Genomic DNA, 17500 nt, shown 5'->3' on the forward strand with positions numbered 1-17500 from the left:
ACGTAGGCTTAGTCATCTCTCACACACACACACACACACACACACACACACACACACACACACACACACACACACACACACCAACTCACACACTCACAAACTCACACGCTCTCTCTCTCTCTCTGTCTCTGTCTCTCTCACAGACACACACACACACACACACACACACACACACACACACACACACACACACACACACACACACACACACACACACACACACACACACACACACACACACACACACACACACACACACACACAATCTCTCACCTCTATATCTCAATCTCTCTCTCTCGCTTCTGCCTTTCCCTGTAGCCAGTCTCCTGTCCATTCATTTATTACCCTTAAGGTTGAGGTGACTGCAAAGCTACAGTGCATACCTTCTCCATATGAATGAATGTCGGTTACATTAAAGCCATCGCCAAATGAGTTGACACAAAGTTGATTATGAAGCCTACTATCAGCTGCACAAAACTCTCTATGTATTTCTCAGTATGGCAGCGTTTAAAATATCTGGTATTTTCTTTGGTGACCTCCAACACTCATTTTACCATTTGAAATAAAGCAGAATCAGTTAAAGCTGGGGTGGAGGATTTGGGGAGAAAAATGGCAGTTGGGATAAAGATTTGAATCCAAATACCTCAACCGCTCCACTTGTTCTCTTTGGTCCCTCCCCTATGGTCCCTCCCTGACACGCTCTACACCAACAAAGTCGGTGCCAAAGTGAATGGACAGTCCCAACAGCCAATACGAACAGAGAATCGTAGCCTCGCTCTGATTGGTCAAAGTGTACAGCTCATGTTAACTTTGACCAATCAGAAATCACATTTTAAAACACAACCCTTCTCCCTTTTTTTCCACAATATATTTATTGAAGTTTTGTCTTTTTGAAAACACACACAAACAAACCCCTGCACCATCAAAACAAGGACACAAACCACACAACAAAAAAAAAACTTTCCTCCTTTGTCTGTGAAGATGATTGCCGCCCTGTATTTCTCAGTATGGCAGTGTTTAAAAGATCTGATCATTTATTTTGGTGATCTCCAAAACTCATTGTACTATTTGAAATAAAGCCAAATGACCTAAACACTTTTTTTTTTTTTTTTTTTTTTAAAGATATTTTTTTGGGCATTTTTATGCTTTATTGACAGTGCAGAGAGACAGAGGTGAAATGGGGCAGATAGGGGAGTGACATGCAGAGAACGACCGCGGGTGGGAATCGAACCCGGGTCCGCTGCTGGGCCCGGCCCGGGAGGGGGACGCCCTACCAACTGAGCTAAAGGCGCCCCCAGATGACCTAAACACATTTCTTCTCCCTCTGTGTAGATGATCGCCGCGCAGAAACAGCTGATTGAGAACGCAGACACGGTCCAGGAGAGGATCGCTCAGGTGCAGAGAGAAGGTAAAACACACTCAGGAGAAAAAATGGTTTTGATGGATGGATGGATGGATAGATAGATAGATAGATAGATAGATAGACAGACAGACAGACAGACAGACAGACAGACAGACAGACAGACAGACAGACAGACAGACAGACAGACAGACAGACAGATAGATAGATAGATAGATAGATAGATAGATAGATAGATAGATAGATAGATAGATGGATAGATGGATAGATTATCAGACAGCTAAATTCAATGTGGGTGACATCAGTAAACAGTTTTGACATTTGCTCCGTATGATATTTTATCGACAAAAACAAACAAAGGCATTCTCATATTCTTTAACTTTTTGAAATGAGGATACATTTAGACAGTCACTCTCTCCAGCAAATATCTCTGGTTACTGGATGAGTACTTACTTCCGGGAAGATTTTGTGTACGGATCGACAGGTTACTTTTCCTACTCAACCGCCCCACAATGCATTGCGTTTTTTCAATTGACATGGACGTTTTTTTTATTCTTTATTGCTTCTGTATACTTCAGTGTAAACGGTCCGACGAACCTCACATACACAATCGATCGGTTAAGTAGACAGTATATAGTATATACATGTTGAGTATGTAGGAGGGAGGACGTTAGTAGGGCTTTAATATGTAGTGTATACATGTTGAGTATGTAGGAGGGAGGACGTTAGTAGGGCTTTTAGTATATAGTGTATACATGTTGAGTATGTAGGAGGGAGGACGTTAGTAGGGCTTTTAGTATGTAGTGTATACATGTTGAGTATGTAGGAGGGAGAACGTTAGTAGGGCTTTTAGTATGTAGTGTATACATGTTGAGTATGTAGGAGGGAGGACGTTAGTAGGGCTTTTAGTATGTAGTGTATACATGTTGAGTATGTAGGAGGGAGGACGTTTGTAGGGCTTTTAGTATGTAGTGTATACATGTTGAGTATGTGGGAGGGAGGACGTTAGTAGGGCTTTAATATGTAGTGTATACATGTTGAGTATGTAGGAGGGAGGACATTAGTAGGGCTTTTAGTATGTAGTGTATACATGTTGAGTATGTAGGAGGGAGGACGTTTGTAGGGCTTTTAGTATGTAGTGTATACATTTTGAGTATGTAGGAGGGAGGACGTTAGTAGGGCTTTTAGTATGTAGTGTATACATGTTGAGTATGTTGGAGGGAGGACGTTAGTAGGGCTTTTAGTATGTAGTGTATATATGTTGAGTATGTAGGAGGGAGGACGTTAGTAGGGCTTTTAGTATGTAGTATATACATGTTGAGTTTGTAGGAGGGAGGATGTTAGTAGGGCTTTAATATGTAGTGTATACATGTTGAGTATGTAGGAGGGAGGACATTAGTAGGGCTTTTAGTATGTAGTGTATACATGTTGAGTATGTAGGAGGGAGGACGTTTGTAGGGCTTTTAGTATGTAGTGTATACATTTTGAGTATGTAGGAGGGAGGACGTTAGTAGGGCTTTTAGTATGTAGTGTATACATGTTGAGTATGTTGGAGGGAGGACGTTAGTAGGGCTTTTAGTATGTAGTGTATATATGTTGAGTATGTAGGAGGGAGGACGTTAGTAGGGCTTTTAGTATGTAGTATATACATGTTGAGTTTGTAGGAGGGAGGATGTTAGTAGGGCTTTTACAACACAGCCTTTATCTCTCCAGAAAGTATCTCTGGTTGAAATGTTGTCTACAGTGAATCTGCCCCCATAAGCTTACACACTGCTGCTCTGTCATGCATTTAAAGGCCTACTTCACCGGTTTGAATATGAAGGTGTATTGAACTCTGAGATCCTATGTAGTATAAATGTGCAAAAAAAATTAAAATCGGTTTATCCTAGCCTGAGAAAAGGCAGAAAGAGTGTTTTATTTAACCCTATATTTCTCTTTCTCGTGACATCACAGAAAGAGAAATATAGGGTTAAAAAAAAACTTTATTTATACTACATAGGATCTCAGAATTCAATACACCTTCATATTCAAAATGGTGAAGTAGGTCTATTTTCTGAACCTGTATGACAGGTGCACAGCTAGAGTTAACATTGGAATGATAAGCATGTACACAAACAGACCTGGGTGTTTTAGGCGTTCCCAATATCTTATATAACATTTAGCCTCAGTCTGACAATGTGCATGTCATTTTGCTTTTAAATTTGACGCAATACACAGCTCCGGAAAAAATTAAGAGACCAGTCTGGATTTTTCTTCAATCTTCATCTCTACATTACTTATTGAAAATGCTCTTTAATGACAAAAAAATTTATTGGAATTTGGTAGAAATGTTGTCAGTAGTTTGTAGAATAAAACCAAAATGTTCATTCTACTCAAACATATGTCTGTAAAGAGTAAAACGAGAGACACTGAACATTTGGAGTGGTCTCCCGAGCTGTTTATATGTAAATCAAGTCTTCCTTAGGACCAGCCCGTCACAACATGTGGTGACAGGTGCCTCTAGACTTGTTGAGTTGGTCATAATATTAATTCAAAAATCAACTTCACACTTGACAGATATATTTCAGCTGGATGGATTTGAGTTGTTGATGCCCACACGTCAATGTGACTGTTAACTGATGTGTGTGTGTGTGTGTGTGTGTCTGTCTGTCTGTCCCTCTTTGTTTATGTGTGTGTGTGTGTGTGTCTGTCTGTCTGCCTCCCTCCCTATCTGCCTCCCTCCCTCCCTGTCTCCCTGTCTGTCTGCCTCCCTCCCTCCCTCCCTCCCTCCCTCCCTGCCTGCCTGTCTGTCTCCCTCCCTGCCTCCCTCCCTCCCTCCCTCCCTCCCTCCCTCCCTCCCTCCCTGTCTGTCTCCCTCCCTCCCTCCCTGCCTCCCCCCTCCCTGCCTCCCTCCCTATCTGCCTGTCTCCCTATCTGCCTGTCTCTCTCCCTCCCTCCCTCCCTCCCTCCCTATCTGCCTGTCTCCCTCCCTACCTCCCTGTCTGCCTCCCTCCCTGCCTCCCTCCCTGCCTGCCTCCCTCCCTCCCTCCCTCCCTCCCTCCGTCCCTCTCTCCCTCCCTCCCTCCCTGCCTGCCTCCCTCCCTCCCTCCCTCCCTGCCTCCCTCCCTCGCAGGTATGGACTTCCATGAGGACCTTCCTCGTCTGGGGGAGAAGGAGGGGCTGAAGGGTCGTAAACAATGCAAAGCTGTGGAGAGTTTCACCTGGAACATCACCGTGCTCAAGGTATTTACAATAATATACAAACTGTCTAATTATTTTCTTTTTAAAGATTATATTCTGGCATTTTCAAGCTTTATTAGACAGTACAGAGTTGAAATGGGGAGACACAGAGAGAGAGAGAGAGAGAGAGAGAGAGAGAGAGAGAGAGAGAGAGAGAGAGAGGGATGACCTGCAGTAAAGGTCCACAGGTCGGATTTGAACCCGCGACCACTGCAACGAAGGCCGGAGCCAATATGGTACGCGCTCTATCCACTACGTCACTGGAGCACCCTGAAATTGTCTGATTTTAAAGTATCTGGCGTAAGATTTTCCCTTCATTTTATGGTCGTTTTGATACGTCGTAGGAAGTATTCAACTTGTTTGCAGTTTATCTTATCTTATCTATTTGTTCGCCCATTGTTCTAAAACATATCAATACAGTAGTAGACAGACAGACAGACAGACAGACAGACAGACAGACAGACAGACAGACAGGCAGACAGACAGACAGGCAGACAGGCAGACAGACAGACAGACAGACAATTCCAGCTTTCCAGAGAAAAAACTATTCTCATTATTTGCGTTCCCCCTGACCATAACACTCTTCCTTAAAAATCAGAGATTAAAGGAAAGTTAAACCTGCAGTGTGTAGAATTTTGGGTTTTATTTCCTAGCAGATTTTGTAGAAAGTAATTATAATATCCATAAGTACATTTAATTTAGTGCATAATAGCTGAAAACATTTTTTTGAATTATTTTTTTCCCCCTTAGAAAGGGTCTCATATATGTCCATATTTCTGCATATTTTGGACCAAGGCCTAGTGCCGCCATTATGAAAGTGTCATAGTTGGAATGTCATCAGGTGCATTGTTTAAAATTTAGAATTGTTCTTGTCCTTGAAGGCCACTGTAGCTTCTGTTATTATTCGAAAGGGTTGGGGTTACCCAGGGAGCGTTGCATTCTAGAACTTTGTTGATGATGTCATATTACACACTGCACCTTTAAAGGAAAGTTGAAGTTGTCTTTTTTTTTAAACTGTTTTACATGTGATGTTACATTCTTGTGTGTGTTTCTGTGTGCCCTACAGGGTCAGTGTGACCTGCTCCGTGGGGCGAAGATGGATTCTCTAGACGCGCTGAGGCAGGTGGCGTTGGCCTGTGAAGCGTGCGGTCTCACCCCCTCTGCAGACACACACCACTCCTCCTCCTTCTCCACGGCCGAGCTGCACTACACCACACACACTCTGCCCGGCCGCCGCGGCAGCACGCACGGGAACGGACGCATATGAGGCACAGACAGAGGCACAGACAGACAGATACTGAGGCACAGAGAGGCACAGACAGAGGCACACACACACACACACACACACACACACACACACACACACACACACACACACATAGATATACATACAAAGACACAGACACACAGGCACAGACAGACACACACACAGAGGGAAACAGACACAGACACACACACACAGACAGATAAAGACACAGGGGCACAGACACACAGAAACAGACACAGACAGACAGCTACACAGACAGAGACACAGACACACACACAGACAGAGGCACAGACACGCACAGACAGACAGACACAGACAGACACACAGACACACAGATACAGACACAGACAGACACTGAGGCACACAGACACACAGACACAGATACACAGACAGACACACACATAGACACAGAGGCAAAGATACACACACAGATACAGACACAGACAGATAAACACACACAAAGACAGAAACAGAAACAGACACACACACACTGCCCGGCCGCCGAGGCAGCACGCACCGGAACGGATGCATATGACACCTTAACCACACTCACACACACACACACACACACACACACACACACACACACACACACACACACCACACACACACACACACACACACACACACACACACACACACACACACACACACACACACCCCTACACACACACACATGCATTGGTTTCAGCACACTGCCAAAGACAGAAAGACAGACAAGGAGTGGATGGAGTCGTTAACAAGATGAGGAAATATGAAAAGCGCGAAAAAATAATATCCTAGGTGTTAGAAATGCACCATTTTGAAAGTGTGAAGTGTCTATTTCACAGGTTTTATCCCTTTATCCAATGCAGTAGGAGTCTAGCCTAGACCCATCTGTTAACTAAGCCTTATAGTGTGGTCAGAGCTTAATAACTGAAGGTCCCGAAAAAGGATTTTTTAAAATAATAATAATAATGAATGTTGTAAGTCCATGGTTGGGAAAAGCAGAAGAATTTTAAATAATGAAAAAGACGTTGTATAGGGGTTAGGAGAAGTTTATGGGCGACTTTTTTGGGTCATTTTTCGCGGGACAAAATGTTTGACAAAGTATTGTAACTGAAAAGGTGGTGTCACGCAAGAAATTGTAGACGTTTGAATAATTTGCGTCAACACACACACACACACACAGACACACGCACGCACGCACGCACGCACGCACACACACACACACACACACACACACACACACACACACACACACACACACTTGTTATCTTGTTCGACCCGGATAAGGGGGACAGTTGAAACGCAAGGAACAACGTGTAGTTGTGTCTGTAATTGGAGAAGTTGCTGATGTGTGTCTGTCTGTGTGTGTGTGTGTGTGTTGTTACTGTAGTATGTGTGTATCGCATAACCTCCTCAATGTATTGGCATTTGGGTTAATGGAGAGGCTTTACGTGTGTGTGTGTGTGTGTGTGTGTGTGTGTGTGTGTGTGTGTGTGTGTGTGTGTACTAGTACTTGAACTTGTCCTTGTACAACTATTTTTGTGAGGACATTGTTGGAGAGTCAGGACATTTTGTCCGGTTCTCACTTTGGGACAGGCCTTTAAAGGGCTGTTTGAGGGTTAACACTAGGTTTTAAGGACAGGCCTTTAAAGGGCTGTTTGAGGGTTAACACTAGGTTTTAAGGACAGGCCTTTAAAGGGCTGTTTGAGGGTTAACACTAGGTTTTAAGGTTTGGGTATGAATTAGGTTTATGTTAGGGTTAGTGTAAGGGTTGGGGTTAGGCATTTAGTTTTGATGGTTAGGGTAAGGGGCTGGGGAATGAATTATGTCAATGAGTGTCCTCACAAGTATAGCTGTACAAACGTGTGTGTGTGTGTGTGTGTGCACGCGCCGAAAACAGATTCCTGCAGCATTGATGAAGTATACACTGTATTGATGTAGCAATAACAATAATAATAATAGTGGTTTAAAGTTAACCCAGAAAAGTCAATGAGGCTGTGTAATATAATAACTCGACGTGTACTGACTGAAGTATTGAAAACAATGTTAGCTAACGTAATAATAGCTCAGTGACGCTTTCTAGACGTGTGTTTGAAAAGACTACAAATATGGCTACTGATAGTGGCTCATGTGGTTGTGCTTATACCTGTCATTGATGGCGTTTCCAGTCTAGGCCTTTTGAGTGTAACTGTGTGTGTGTGTTTTTATTGTAGTTTTCGACGCAAGAAAAACACCCAAATACTTTGTTGTTTTAATTCTAGCTTTTTGTATTAATTTTCTTGTTTAAAAGCTGTGATTTCTGATTGGTCAAAGTTAACATGAGCGGTACACTTTGACCAATCAGAGCGAGGCTCCGATTCTCTGTTCTTATTGGCTGTTGGGACTGTCCCTTCACTTTGGCACCGACTTTGTTGGTGTGTAGAGCGTGTCAGGGAGGGACCATAAGGGAGGGACCAAAGAGAACAAGTGGAGCGGTTGAGGTATTTGGATTCGAATCTCTTATCCCAACTGCCATTTTCTCCCCAAATCCTCCACCCCAGCTTTAATTGCAATGCTGAGTTTTTGAAACCTAAACTTGTCAGAAGTGATGCTACAGTTAGCCACACACAGAGTCTATAAGCTAAGCTCCTTGGGTATTCCTCAAATGTCACTTGTTCTGTGGTGAACAAAAATTGTATCTGCAATGTTTAGTCTTAACTGAGACACAAGTGTCTAGGGGAGTAGGGCCACGTTAAAATAAATTATGAAATGAAAGTTAGGATTTTACGAGACGATTAAAAGTTATAGCTCAATACTAAGTGAAAAAACGTGTGACTCTACAAGAAAACTCTTAATTTTTAGAAGAACATTTTCAACATTTTAGAAGAAAAAATCGGAATATTATGATTTAAAAAAAAAGGCTTAATTTTTATTTTATTTTTTTTCTCCTTGAGGTGGCCCTACTACCATCTTACCTCACAGTGTATGGGTACAAAGATATAATGTCTCAGAACCTTTTTGGAAAAAATGCCAAAAAAATCTTAACCTGGTCTGTTGTCTTGGAGATTGAAAGCTTTCATATAACAAGTATGATGTCATAAAACAATTGTTAATTTAATCCACAAGTAATAATAATAGATTGGATTTATATAGCGCTTTTCTAGGCACTCAAAGCGCTTTACAGGGTTCCAGGTTCCATTCATTCACACACAGTCATACCGGTGGCGGAAGCGTGGCTGCAATTCAGCGCCTACGGCCCCTCTGACCACCACCTCAAACATACAGCAGTCATACACATTCACACGAGGCAAGGTGGGTGAAGTGTCTTGCCCAAGGACACAACAACCATTAACCAAGTGGCAATGCGGGGATCGAACCGGCAACCCTTTGATCATTGGCCGACCCGCTCTACCACCTGAGTCTTAGTCGGCCCAAAGTATTCCTAATTTTTTAACAGCCGAGATTTGAACACATTTAAGTATTTCAAGCTGCAGACCATGTGAACAAAACACGCATGGAGAGGTTAACAAACATATTTTTTTTTAGTTTTTTTTCAGATTTATTTTTGCATTGTGGAGCTTTATTAGACAGCACAGACTACAGAGTTGAAATGGGGAGACAGCGACACTAGTTTGTAAACGCTGCCATACTGAGAAATACAGAGAGAGTTTTGTGGGAGAGCTGATTTTATATGAGGAAGTATATACGCACTATAGCTTTAATACCTTATTCATACCTTCACTGTTTTCCATTCTGTGCTCTTTACAGAAGGCAGGTGGGCAACACTGACATACTGAGTCATAGCCACAAGACCAGGCTGACCTAATAACATTTCCCCCTGTGTGTGTGTGTGTCTAGATGTGTGTGTGTGTGTGTGTGTGTGTGTGTGTGTGTGTGTGTGTGTGTCTAGGTGTGTGTGTGTGTGTGTGTGTGTGTGTGTGTGTGTGTGTGTGTGTGTGTGTGTGTCTAGGTGTGTGTGTGTGTGTGTGTGTGTGTGTGTGTGTGTGTGTGTGTGTGTGTGAGAGAGAGATTCTAAAAGTAGAAGATCTATATCGAAGAGAAAGAGAGCAAAAGGGCAGAGGAAAGAACAGGCCTATAGAAGCAGGAGTAGGGGGCTGAATTTATGGATGTGTGTGTGTGTGTGTGTGTGTGTGTGTGTGTGTGTGTGTGTAGGTGTGTGTGTGTGTGTGTGTCTAGGTGTGTGTGTGAGTGTGTGTGTGTCTAGGTGTGTGTGTGTGTGTGTGTGTGTGTGTGTGTAGGTGTGTGTGTGTGTGTGTGTGTGTGTAGGTGTGTGTGTGTGTGTGTAGGTGTGTGTGTGTGTCTAGGTGTGTGCATGCGTGTGTGCATCTAGGTGTGCGTGTGAGTGTGTGTGTGTGTGTGTCTAGGTGTGTGTATGTGTCTAGGTGTGTGTGTGTGTGTGTGTGTGTGTGTGTGTGTGTGTGTGTGTGTGTCTAGGTGTGTGTATGTGTCTAGGTGTGTGTGTGTGTGTGTGTAGGGGGCTGATTGTATGGATTATCTTTTTGGTTGTGTGTGTGTGTGTTGCACCTGCGGAGCTTCATAATTGGTCGTGAGATACAGACAGAGTGACAGCACCTGCTGTTTGGGGCTATAAATAACTCTGACTCACTAGAAGCCCTGGGATGTGTGTGTGTGTGTGTGTGTGTGTGTGTGTGTGTGTGTGTGTGTGTGTGTGTGTGTGTGTGTGTGTGTGTGTGTGTGTGTGTGTGTGTGTGTGTGTGTGTGTGTGTGTGTGTGTGTGTGTGTGTGTGTGTGTGTGTGTGTGTGTGTGGTGGGAGGGTGGGGGTGTGTGTGTGTGTGTGTGTGTGTGTGTGTGTGTGAGAGAGAGAGAGAGAGAGGAAGAGAATTTGTGTGTGTGTGTTTGAGAGAGAGAGTGTGTGTATGTGTGTGTTTGAGAGAGAGACAGAGAGTGTGTGTGTGTGTGTGTGTGTGTGTCTTTGCCTGTGTTCCTGTGTATGTGTGTGTGTGTATGTGTGTGTGTGTGTGTGTGTGTGTGTGTGTGTGTGTGTGTGTGTGTCATGATATCACCGTGCCCTAATTCCTGGCCTGATGATGCAAACTGGTTCTCCTACGTACACAGTGGAACATCCATTACTGTCATAACTGCAAATAACTGAAATACAGTTTTCAATTTTAAATGCAATAGCAGCCGATAGTCTCGTAACATAATATATATTAAAGGTGCAGTGTGTAATATGACATCATCAAGAAAGTTCTACAAAGTTCTAGAATGCAACGCTCCCTGGGTAACCCCACCCCTTTAGAATAATAACAGAAGCTACAGTGGCCTTCAAGGACAAGAACAATTCTAAATTTGAAACAATGCAACTGATGACATTCCAACTATGACACTTTCAAGATGGCGGCACTAGGTCTTGGTCCAAAATATGCAGAAATATGGACATATATGAGACCCTTTCTAAGGGAAAAAATAATAATTAAAAAAAAATTCAGCTATTATGCACTAAATTAAATGTACTTATTGATATTATAATTACTTTCTACAAAATCTGCTAGGAAATAAAAGACAGAATTCTACACACTGCAGGTTTAAAGGTGCTACGAGGAACTTTTAAATATTTCTGAAACAGTCTAATTTTTTCCTCTGATGATCATAAATGACATGTAACAGCAAACGAGACCATCAGTGTAAAGAAAGCTATTTTTTATATAGTTTTTTTTAATGCCTTTGTCATGGGTATACGCTCACCCAGGAACAACAGCTGGCGTGGTAAAATCACTACTGCCGATTTTGCTTCAGAAATTCAAATACATGTTTTGTAATTAAAGAGCATTTTCAATAAGTTATGTAGAGATGAAGATTGAAGAAAAATCCAGACTGGTCTCTTAATTTTTTTCCCGGAGCTGTAAATAGAAAATTGGCCGAAAATGGTGGAGGCCCTATGTAAGGCAAGGCAAGGCAAGTTTATTTCTATAGCACAATTCAGACACAAGGCCATTCAAAGTGCTTTACAGGGGCAAGATTAAAATACATAAAACACATTAGAAAAGCGAATGAATAACATTTAAAAATGACAGGTTAAAATGGATACAGGAAAGTCTTCAGATTTGATTTAAAAGAACTGAGAGTTGCAGCAGACCTCAAGTTCTCTGGGAGTTTGTTCCAGATATTTGGTGCATAAAAACTAAAAGCTGCTTCTCCTTGTTTAGTCCTAACTCTAGGGACTGTAAGTAGACCTGTCCCAGACGACCTAAGGGCTCTGGACGGCTCATAACATATCAGCAGATCGGTAATGTATTTTGTCCCTAAACCATTTAGGGCTTTATAAACCAACATCAGTATTTTATGTAAGCAAACAGAGGCTGTCTACTGCCCCTAGTGGCGACTCAAGCAAAATTCAAACCCCAATTTTCATATTAGTCGACCTCTGTCACATATTAGTTTACCTACAGCGAGGATCTCATTAATGCATGCATGCAATTAATAATACATACGCGTACACCTAATACGTGTGTGTGTGTGTGTGTGTGTGTGTGTGTGTGTGTGTGTGTGTGTGTGTGTGTGTGTGTGTGTGTGTGTGTGTGTGTGTGTGTGTGTGTGTGTGTGTGTGTGTGTGTGTGTGTGTGTGTGTGTGTGTGTGTGTGTGTGTGTGTGTGTGTGCGCTCTAGTAACACAAGCCCTCAGTATTATATTCCTGTGTTCTGGTTTGACATGCCTCGTACAATGGCGAACACAACTGGGTCAGAGTGGGTGTGTGTGTGTGTTTGACGTGTGTGTGTGTGTGTGTGTGTGTGTGTGTGTGTGTGTGTGTGTGTGTGAGAGAGAGAGAGTAAGTGGTTATGGTGATAGGGTTGAGAGGGCCTTTATACCTTTTGTAGGGCACAGCGGTCAGCTTTCAGAAATTAGATATTTTTCTAGTTAAGTTAAGCGTTGTGCATTTTATAATTAATGAGGTATATAGACAGTATTTACAGTAACCTTAGGCAGACAGTAGATTGACTATTATATACAGGGTCAGATTTGAACCCGCGACCACTGCAACGAAGGCGTACCATATATATTGGCTCCGGCCTTCGTTGCAGTGGTCGCGGGTTCAAATCCGACCCGTGGGCCTTTACTGCAGGTCATCCCCCCTCTCTCTCTCTCTGTCTCTGTCTCCCCATTTCAACTCTGTACTGTCTAATAAAGCTTGAAAATGCCAAAAAATAATCTTAAAAAAAAAAAATTAATACATATATAGCCACTACACTGCATTACTATGGTGTCCAGCTCAGTATATTGTATCTCATTCGTAGCCCAATACTGCACCCTAATGCCTGAAGAGTGGACTTCAACTATAGCCCTTTAAAATTCCCTTAAAGGTGCACTATGCAGTTTCAGAGGAGGGGGATTTGTTTACATTCACATAGCCTGCGGTTAGTTTACAAAACATATTCACTCTACATGTAATGTTTAGTATTGAATAATTCTATCATCATAAATCTAAACTAGATTATTTTGAGGAACCTGGAACCAAAAACGTAAGACTAGAATGTGTTTGTAAACCAAAACTGTGGGCCCTGCTGCTGTAGACAACAACAGTGAAACAGTAACTTTTCAGGAAGCTTTCTAACTTCAAACAGTGTTGCAGGGATAAAATTTTCCCCGTGAGGAAAGTTTGTTTATGTCGGTTATGAGAATATACCTTTAGAAAATGTTGACTTCTCTGACATACACCCAAAAGTTACACACTGCACCTTTAAAAGTGGAGTAGACCAATGAGAAGCTTTGTATCTTTCTGTGATTACATTTGAGGTTTTGAGTTCAACACATCCGTTGTTAAAGGTGCTACGAGGAACTTTTAAATATTTCTGAAACAGTCTCATTTCTCCCTCTGATGATCATAAATGATGTGTAACAGCAAACGAGACCATCAGTGCAAAAGAATGCTATTTTTATATAGTTTTTCTTAACGCCTTTGTCATGGGTAATACGCTCGCCCAGGTACAACAGCTGGCGTAGTAAAAAAAACACTACCGCTTCTGTCCAAAGGGGGGCGCTAGAATGAACACACACTGAAAGTTCCTCGGAGCACCTTCTTAAAATAGCAATTTTTTTTTTTAATTGAATTTCATTGCATTGTATTGTACTCTTATCCGCTACCCACATGTCTTAACCTATTCAAGCTAGCTATCTCTGTGTGCTTTTCTTAAAGTGTGTGATGCTGCCTATTTTTGAGAAAAAACTAGTGGTGAAATAATAGCGCTTAACTAACATTTGTTTTGAATTTTTTTTTTGAGAGTTGATTATAACCGTTGAATAGTCATGATGTGGACAAAGTTGCGTAAAAAAAACAAAGTATTTTAGGTACTTATATTATATTATTAATGAAAATCGTGGCATCTGCAGTGTCCGTGTCTATGATGCTAACCTTTTAATATACTTTTAATAAGTGTTGTTCCTTCAAAAACTGTCCTTACAAAAGTCACTGTACGTTTGTTTTTTTGTAAAATATAAAAATAGTTAAAAAAAAAATTACCAAAATAAGAGAAAAAAATATTTATTGAAGTGTTTTAAAAAAAAAAAACATAAATGAATATTATTATTTTATTGTTATTATTAATTATATGGACCTTGCTTTTATTTTGAAAAGCTACTGTGTTTTCTATTCTGACAAAGTTTAATCGTATATAACAACAGATTATATGTATTCCCTGAATTAATAAAGTTATCTTTTCCTGATCAAATCTCTGTCTCTGTGTCTCAATGCTGTTATGTGAGCATGTGTGTGTGTGTGTGTGTGTGTGTGTGTGTGTGTGTGTGTGTGTGTGTGTGTGTGTGTGTGTGTGTGTGTGTGTGTGTGTGTGTGTGTGTGTGTGTGTGTGTGTGTGTGTGTGTGTGTGTGTGTGTGTGTGTGTGTGTGTGTGTGTGTGTGTGTGTGGTCCATGTGACATGTCATGACCCCGATCTGTGGCTTTACCTCTGTCTGTTTAACTGTGGCTCACTGTCACACACACACACACACACACGCACACACACGCACACACCTCGTGGGTGGAGGGATTTCGGGGAGTCTGTCTGCTTGGGTGGGGAAGGGGATGTCCACAGAAACACATTCATGATGGTAAGTTTATAGTGTGGGTTCACCACACTATAAGACGCCAGTGTGTGTGTGTGTGTGTGTGTGTGTCTGTAATAATCTCCCACAATTCATAATCCATGTGTGCGTATAGTACATGCCTGTATGCAGTCTTGCATGTGTGTGTGACTATGTCTGTCTGTCTGTCTGTGTGTCTGTGTGTGTCTCTTTGTGTATGTCTCTTTTTGTGTGTGTGTGAGTGTGTCTATAATGTGTGTGTGTGAGTGTGTCTATACTGTGTGTGTGTGTGTGTGTCTCTTTGTGTATGTCTCTTTTTGTGGGTGTATCTGCGTGTCTATAATGTGTGTGTGTGAGTGTGTCTATAGTGTGTGTGTGTGTGTGTGTGTGTGTCTGTCTGTCTCTTTGTGTGTGTCTATACTGTCTGTCTGTGTGTCTGTCTGTCTGTCTGTGTGTGTGTGTGTCTATACTGTCTATACTGTCTGTCTGTCTGTCTGTCTGTCTATACTGTCTGTCTGTCTGTCTGTCTGTCTGTCTGTCTGTCTGTCTGTCTGTCTGTCTGTCTGTCTGTCTGTCTGTCTGTCTGTCTGTCTGTCTGTCTGTCTGTGTGTGTGTGTGTGTGGGCGTTCTGTGTGTATATTGAACTCCCACACAGATAGCAGAGCTGTGGTGAAGGGAGTTTCCGCCCCGGCTCACCGCACATCCCAAACTCATTTACAGACCAAGAATAAAACCCTCTCACTGTCTCAATACTCCCACTATTATACACCACACCCTAATATATAGTCTATGCTGTACTTAAAGCTACAGTGTGTGACTTTTTCTATATAAATGAATGTCGAATGAATACAAGACAAACGAAGGGAAGGGCGTAACAATTAATATGAAGTGAATTTCAGCCCCACAGACACAAAAAATGGAGAGTCCACTCCAAATGTTCAGTGTCTCTCGTTTTTACTATTTATAGGCATATGTTTGAGTAGAATGAACATTTTGGTTTTATAATATAAACTACTGACAACATTTCTACCAAATTCCAAATACATTTTATGTCATTAAAGAGCATTTTCAATAAGTAATGTAGAGATGAAGATTGAAGAAAAATCCAGACTGGTCTCTGAATTTTTAGTATTGAAAGCCATAGTGCGTAGCTTTTTTCATATAAACTAGTAGCACCAATGCGATTAAGAGCTTTTAAATGTTAACAAACTCAAAATGAGGAGACACAACCCACATTCTCAAACAAACATAAACATTTACTACTGATTGACATATTGATGAGGCATATAACGTCATGTCAGCCGGACCGGCGCCAAAATCTTGCCGTAGTTTCCGGGTTGTTGTTCCGACTTTAGCGGGCGTTCATGTGAATTTTCCCATTTGGAAAAATTTTATTCCGAATTCTACGACACCACATAAATGGCACACCCACACACACACACACACACACACGCACACACACACACACACACACACACACACACACACACACACACACACACACACACACACACACACACACACACACACACACACACACACATTCACACAGGTTGTTGTCACCAGTTGTAATTACAAACTGTGGACCACATGAGGGCAGCATTGCCTCTTCAATCACTTCCAAACATAAATCACTTTTTATTACCTTCAACACTCAGCAGAGGTCTCTGGAGTGTGTGTGTGTGTGTGTGTGTGTGTGTGTGTGTGTGTGTCTGTGTGTGTGTGTGGGGGAGAGAGAAAGACAGAGCGAAAGAGAGAGAGAGTGTGTGTGTCTGTGTGGGTGTGGGAGAGAGAGAGACAGAGAGAGAGAGAGAGAGAGAGAGTATGTGTTTACTTGAATATGTGTCTGTCTGTGTGTGTGTGTGTGTGTGTGTGTGTGTGTGTGTGTGTGCAATTGAATGTGTGTGTGTGTGTGTGTGTGTGTGTGTGTGTGTGTGTGTGCCACAGGAACGCCAGCCACTTGCCAGTTGTTGATGCAGATAAGCACAGGGATCACACTTGACCCTGAGTGTAATGACTTATAAGCGTAGCTGCAGGCACAGGCTAAAGCAGGCCTAATTGAGCAATCCACGTGTGTGTGTGTGTGTGTGTGTGTGTGTGTACGCCTGTGTGTGTGTTTGTGTGTGTGTGTGTGTGTGTGTGTGAGTGTGCCTGTGTGTGTGTGTGTGTGTGTGTGTGTGTCTCTCTCTCTCTCTCTCTTTGTGTCTCTGTGTGTGTGTGTGTGCCACTGTGTGTGTGTGTGTGTCTGCGCCCTGTGTGTGTGTGTGTGTGTGTGTGTGTCCGCCTGTGTGTGTGTGTGTGTGTGTGTGTGTGTGCGGTGGCGCCAATGGGTGTTATGACCTGCTCTCTGACTCGGCAGTGTGCGCAGTTAATGGTGCCTGACCTGTCAAACGCAGGGTTTTAGTGAGGAGTGCAAAACATATATATATATATAACCGTCGCTTCCCCGAGACATTAAAACATTTAAACAATGACAGTTACTCGGTTTATTATAATGATTTTAAACACATATTAATTTAAACACACACCCTGCGTTCCAAATCGCATACTCTTTCTTTTTACTACACTACATACTAAAGTACAGAAGAGTTTTAGTCTTTTTACTACACTACATACTAAAGTACAGAAGAG

The 17500-nt window shown here is 42.2% G+C and overlaps 1 protein-coding gene across 1 annotated transcript in view; it reads left to right on the plus strand.

Annotated features, from left to right (window-relative positions):
• The window catches only part of LOC307271092 (inactive phospholipase C-like protein 1), a gene marked incomplete at its 5' end in the record, with an annotated part of 7268 nt that extends 889 nt beyond the window's left edge, over positions 1-6379 (plus strand). Inside the window, 3 exons of the mRNA XM_080054965.1 lie at positions 1333-1408; positions 4473-4582; positions 5646-6379. Of these exons, the coding sequence (XP_079911091.1) occupies positions 1333-1408; positions 4473-4582; positions 5646-5846 (387 nt within the window). The remainder of the gene's footprint in view (positions 1-1332; positions 1409-4472; positions 4583-5645) is intronic.
• Positions 6380-17500: the final 11121 nt, after the last annotated feature.

This window comes from Ammodytes marinus (assembly GCF_949987685.1).
Source record: "Ammodytes marinus genome assembly, contig: scaffold_167, whole genome shotgun sequence".
NCBI lineage: Eukaryota > Metazoa > Chordata > Actinopteri > Uranoscopiformes > Ammodytidae > Ammodytes > Ammodytes marinus.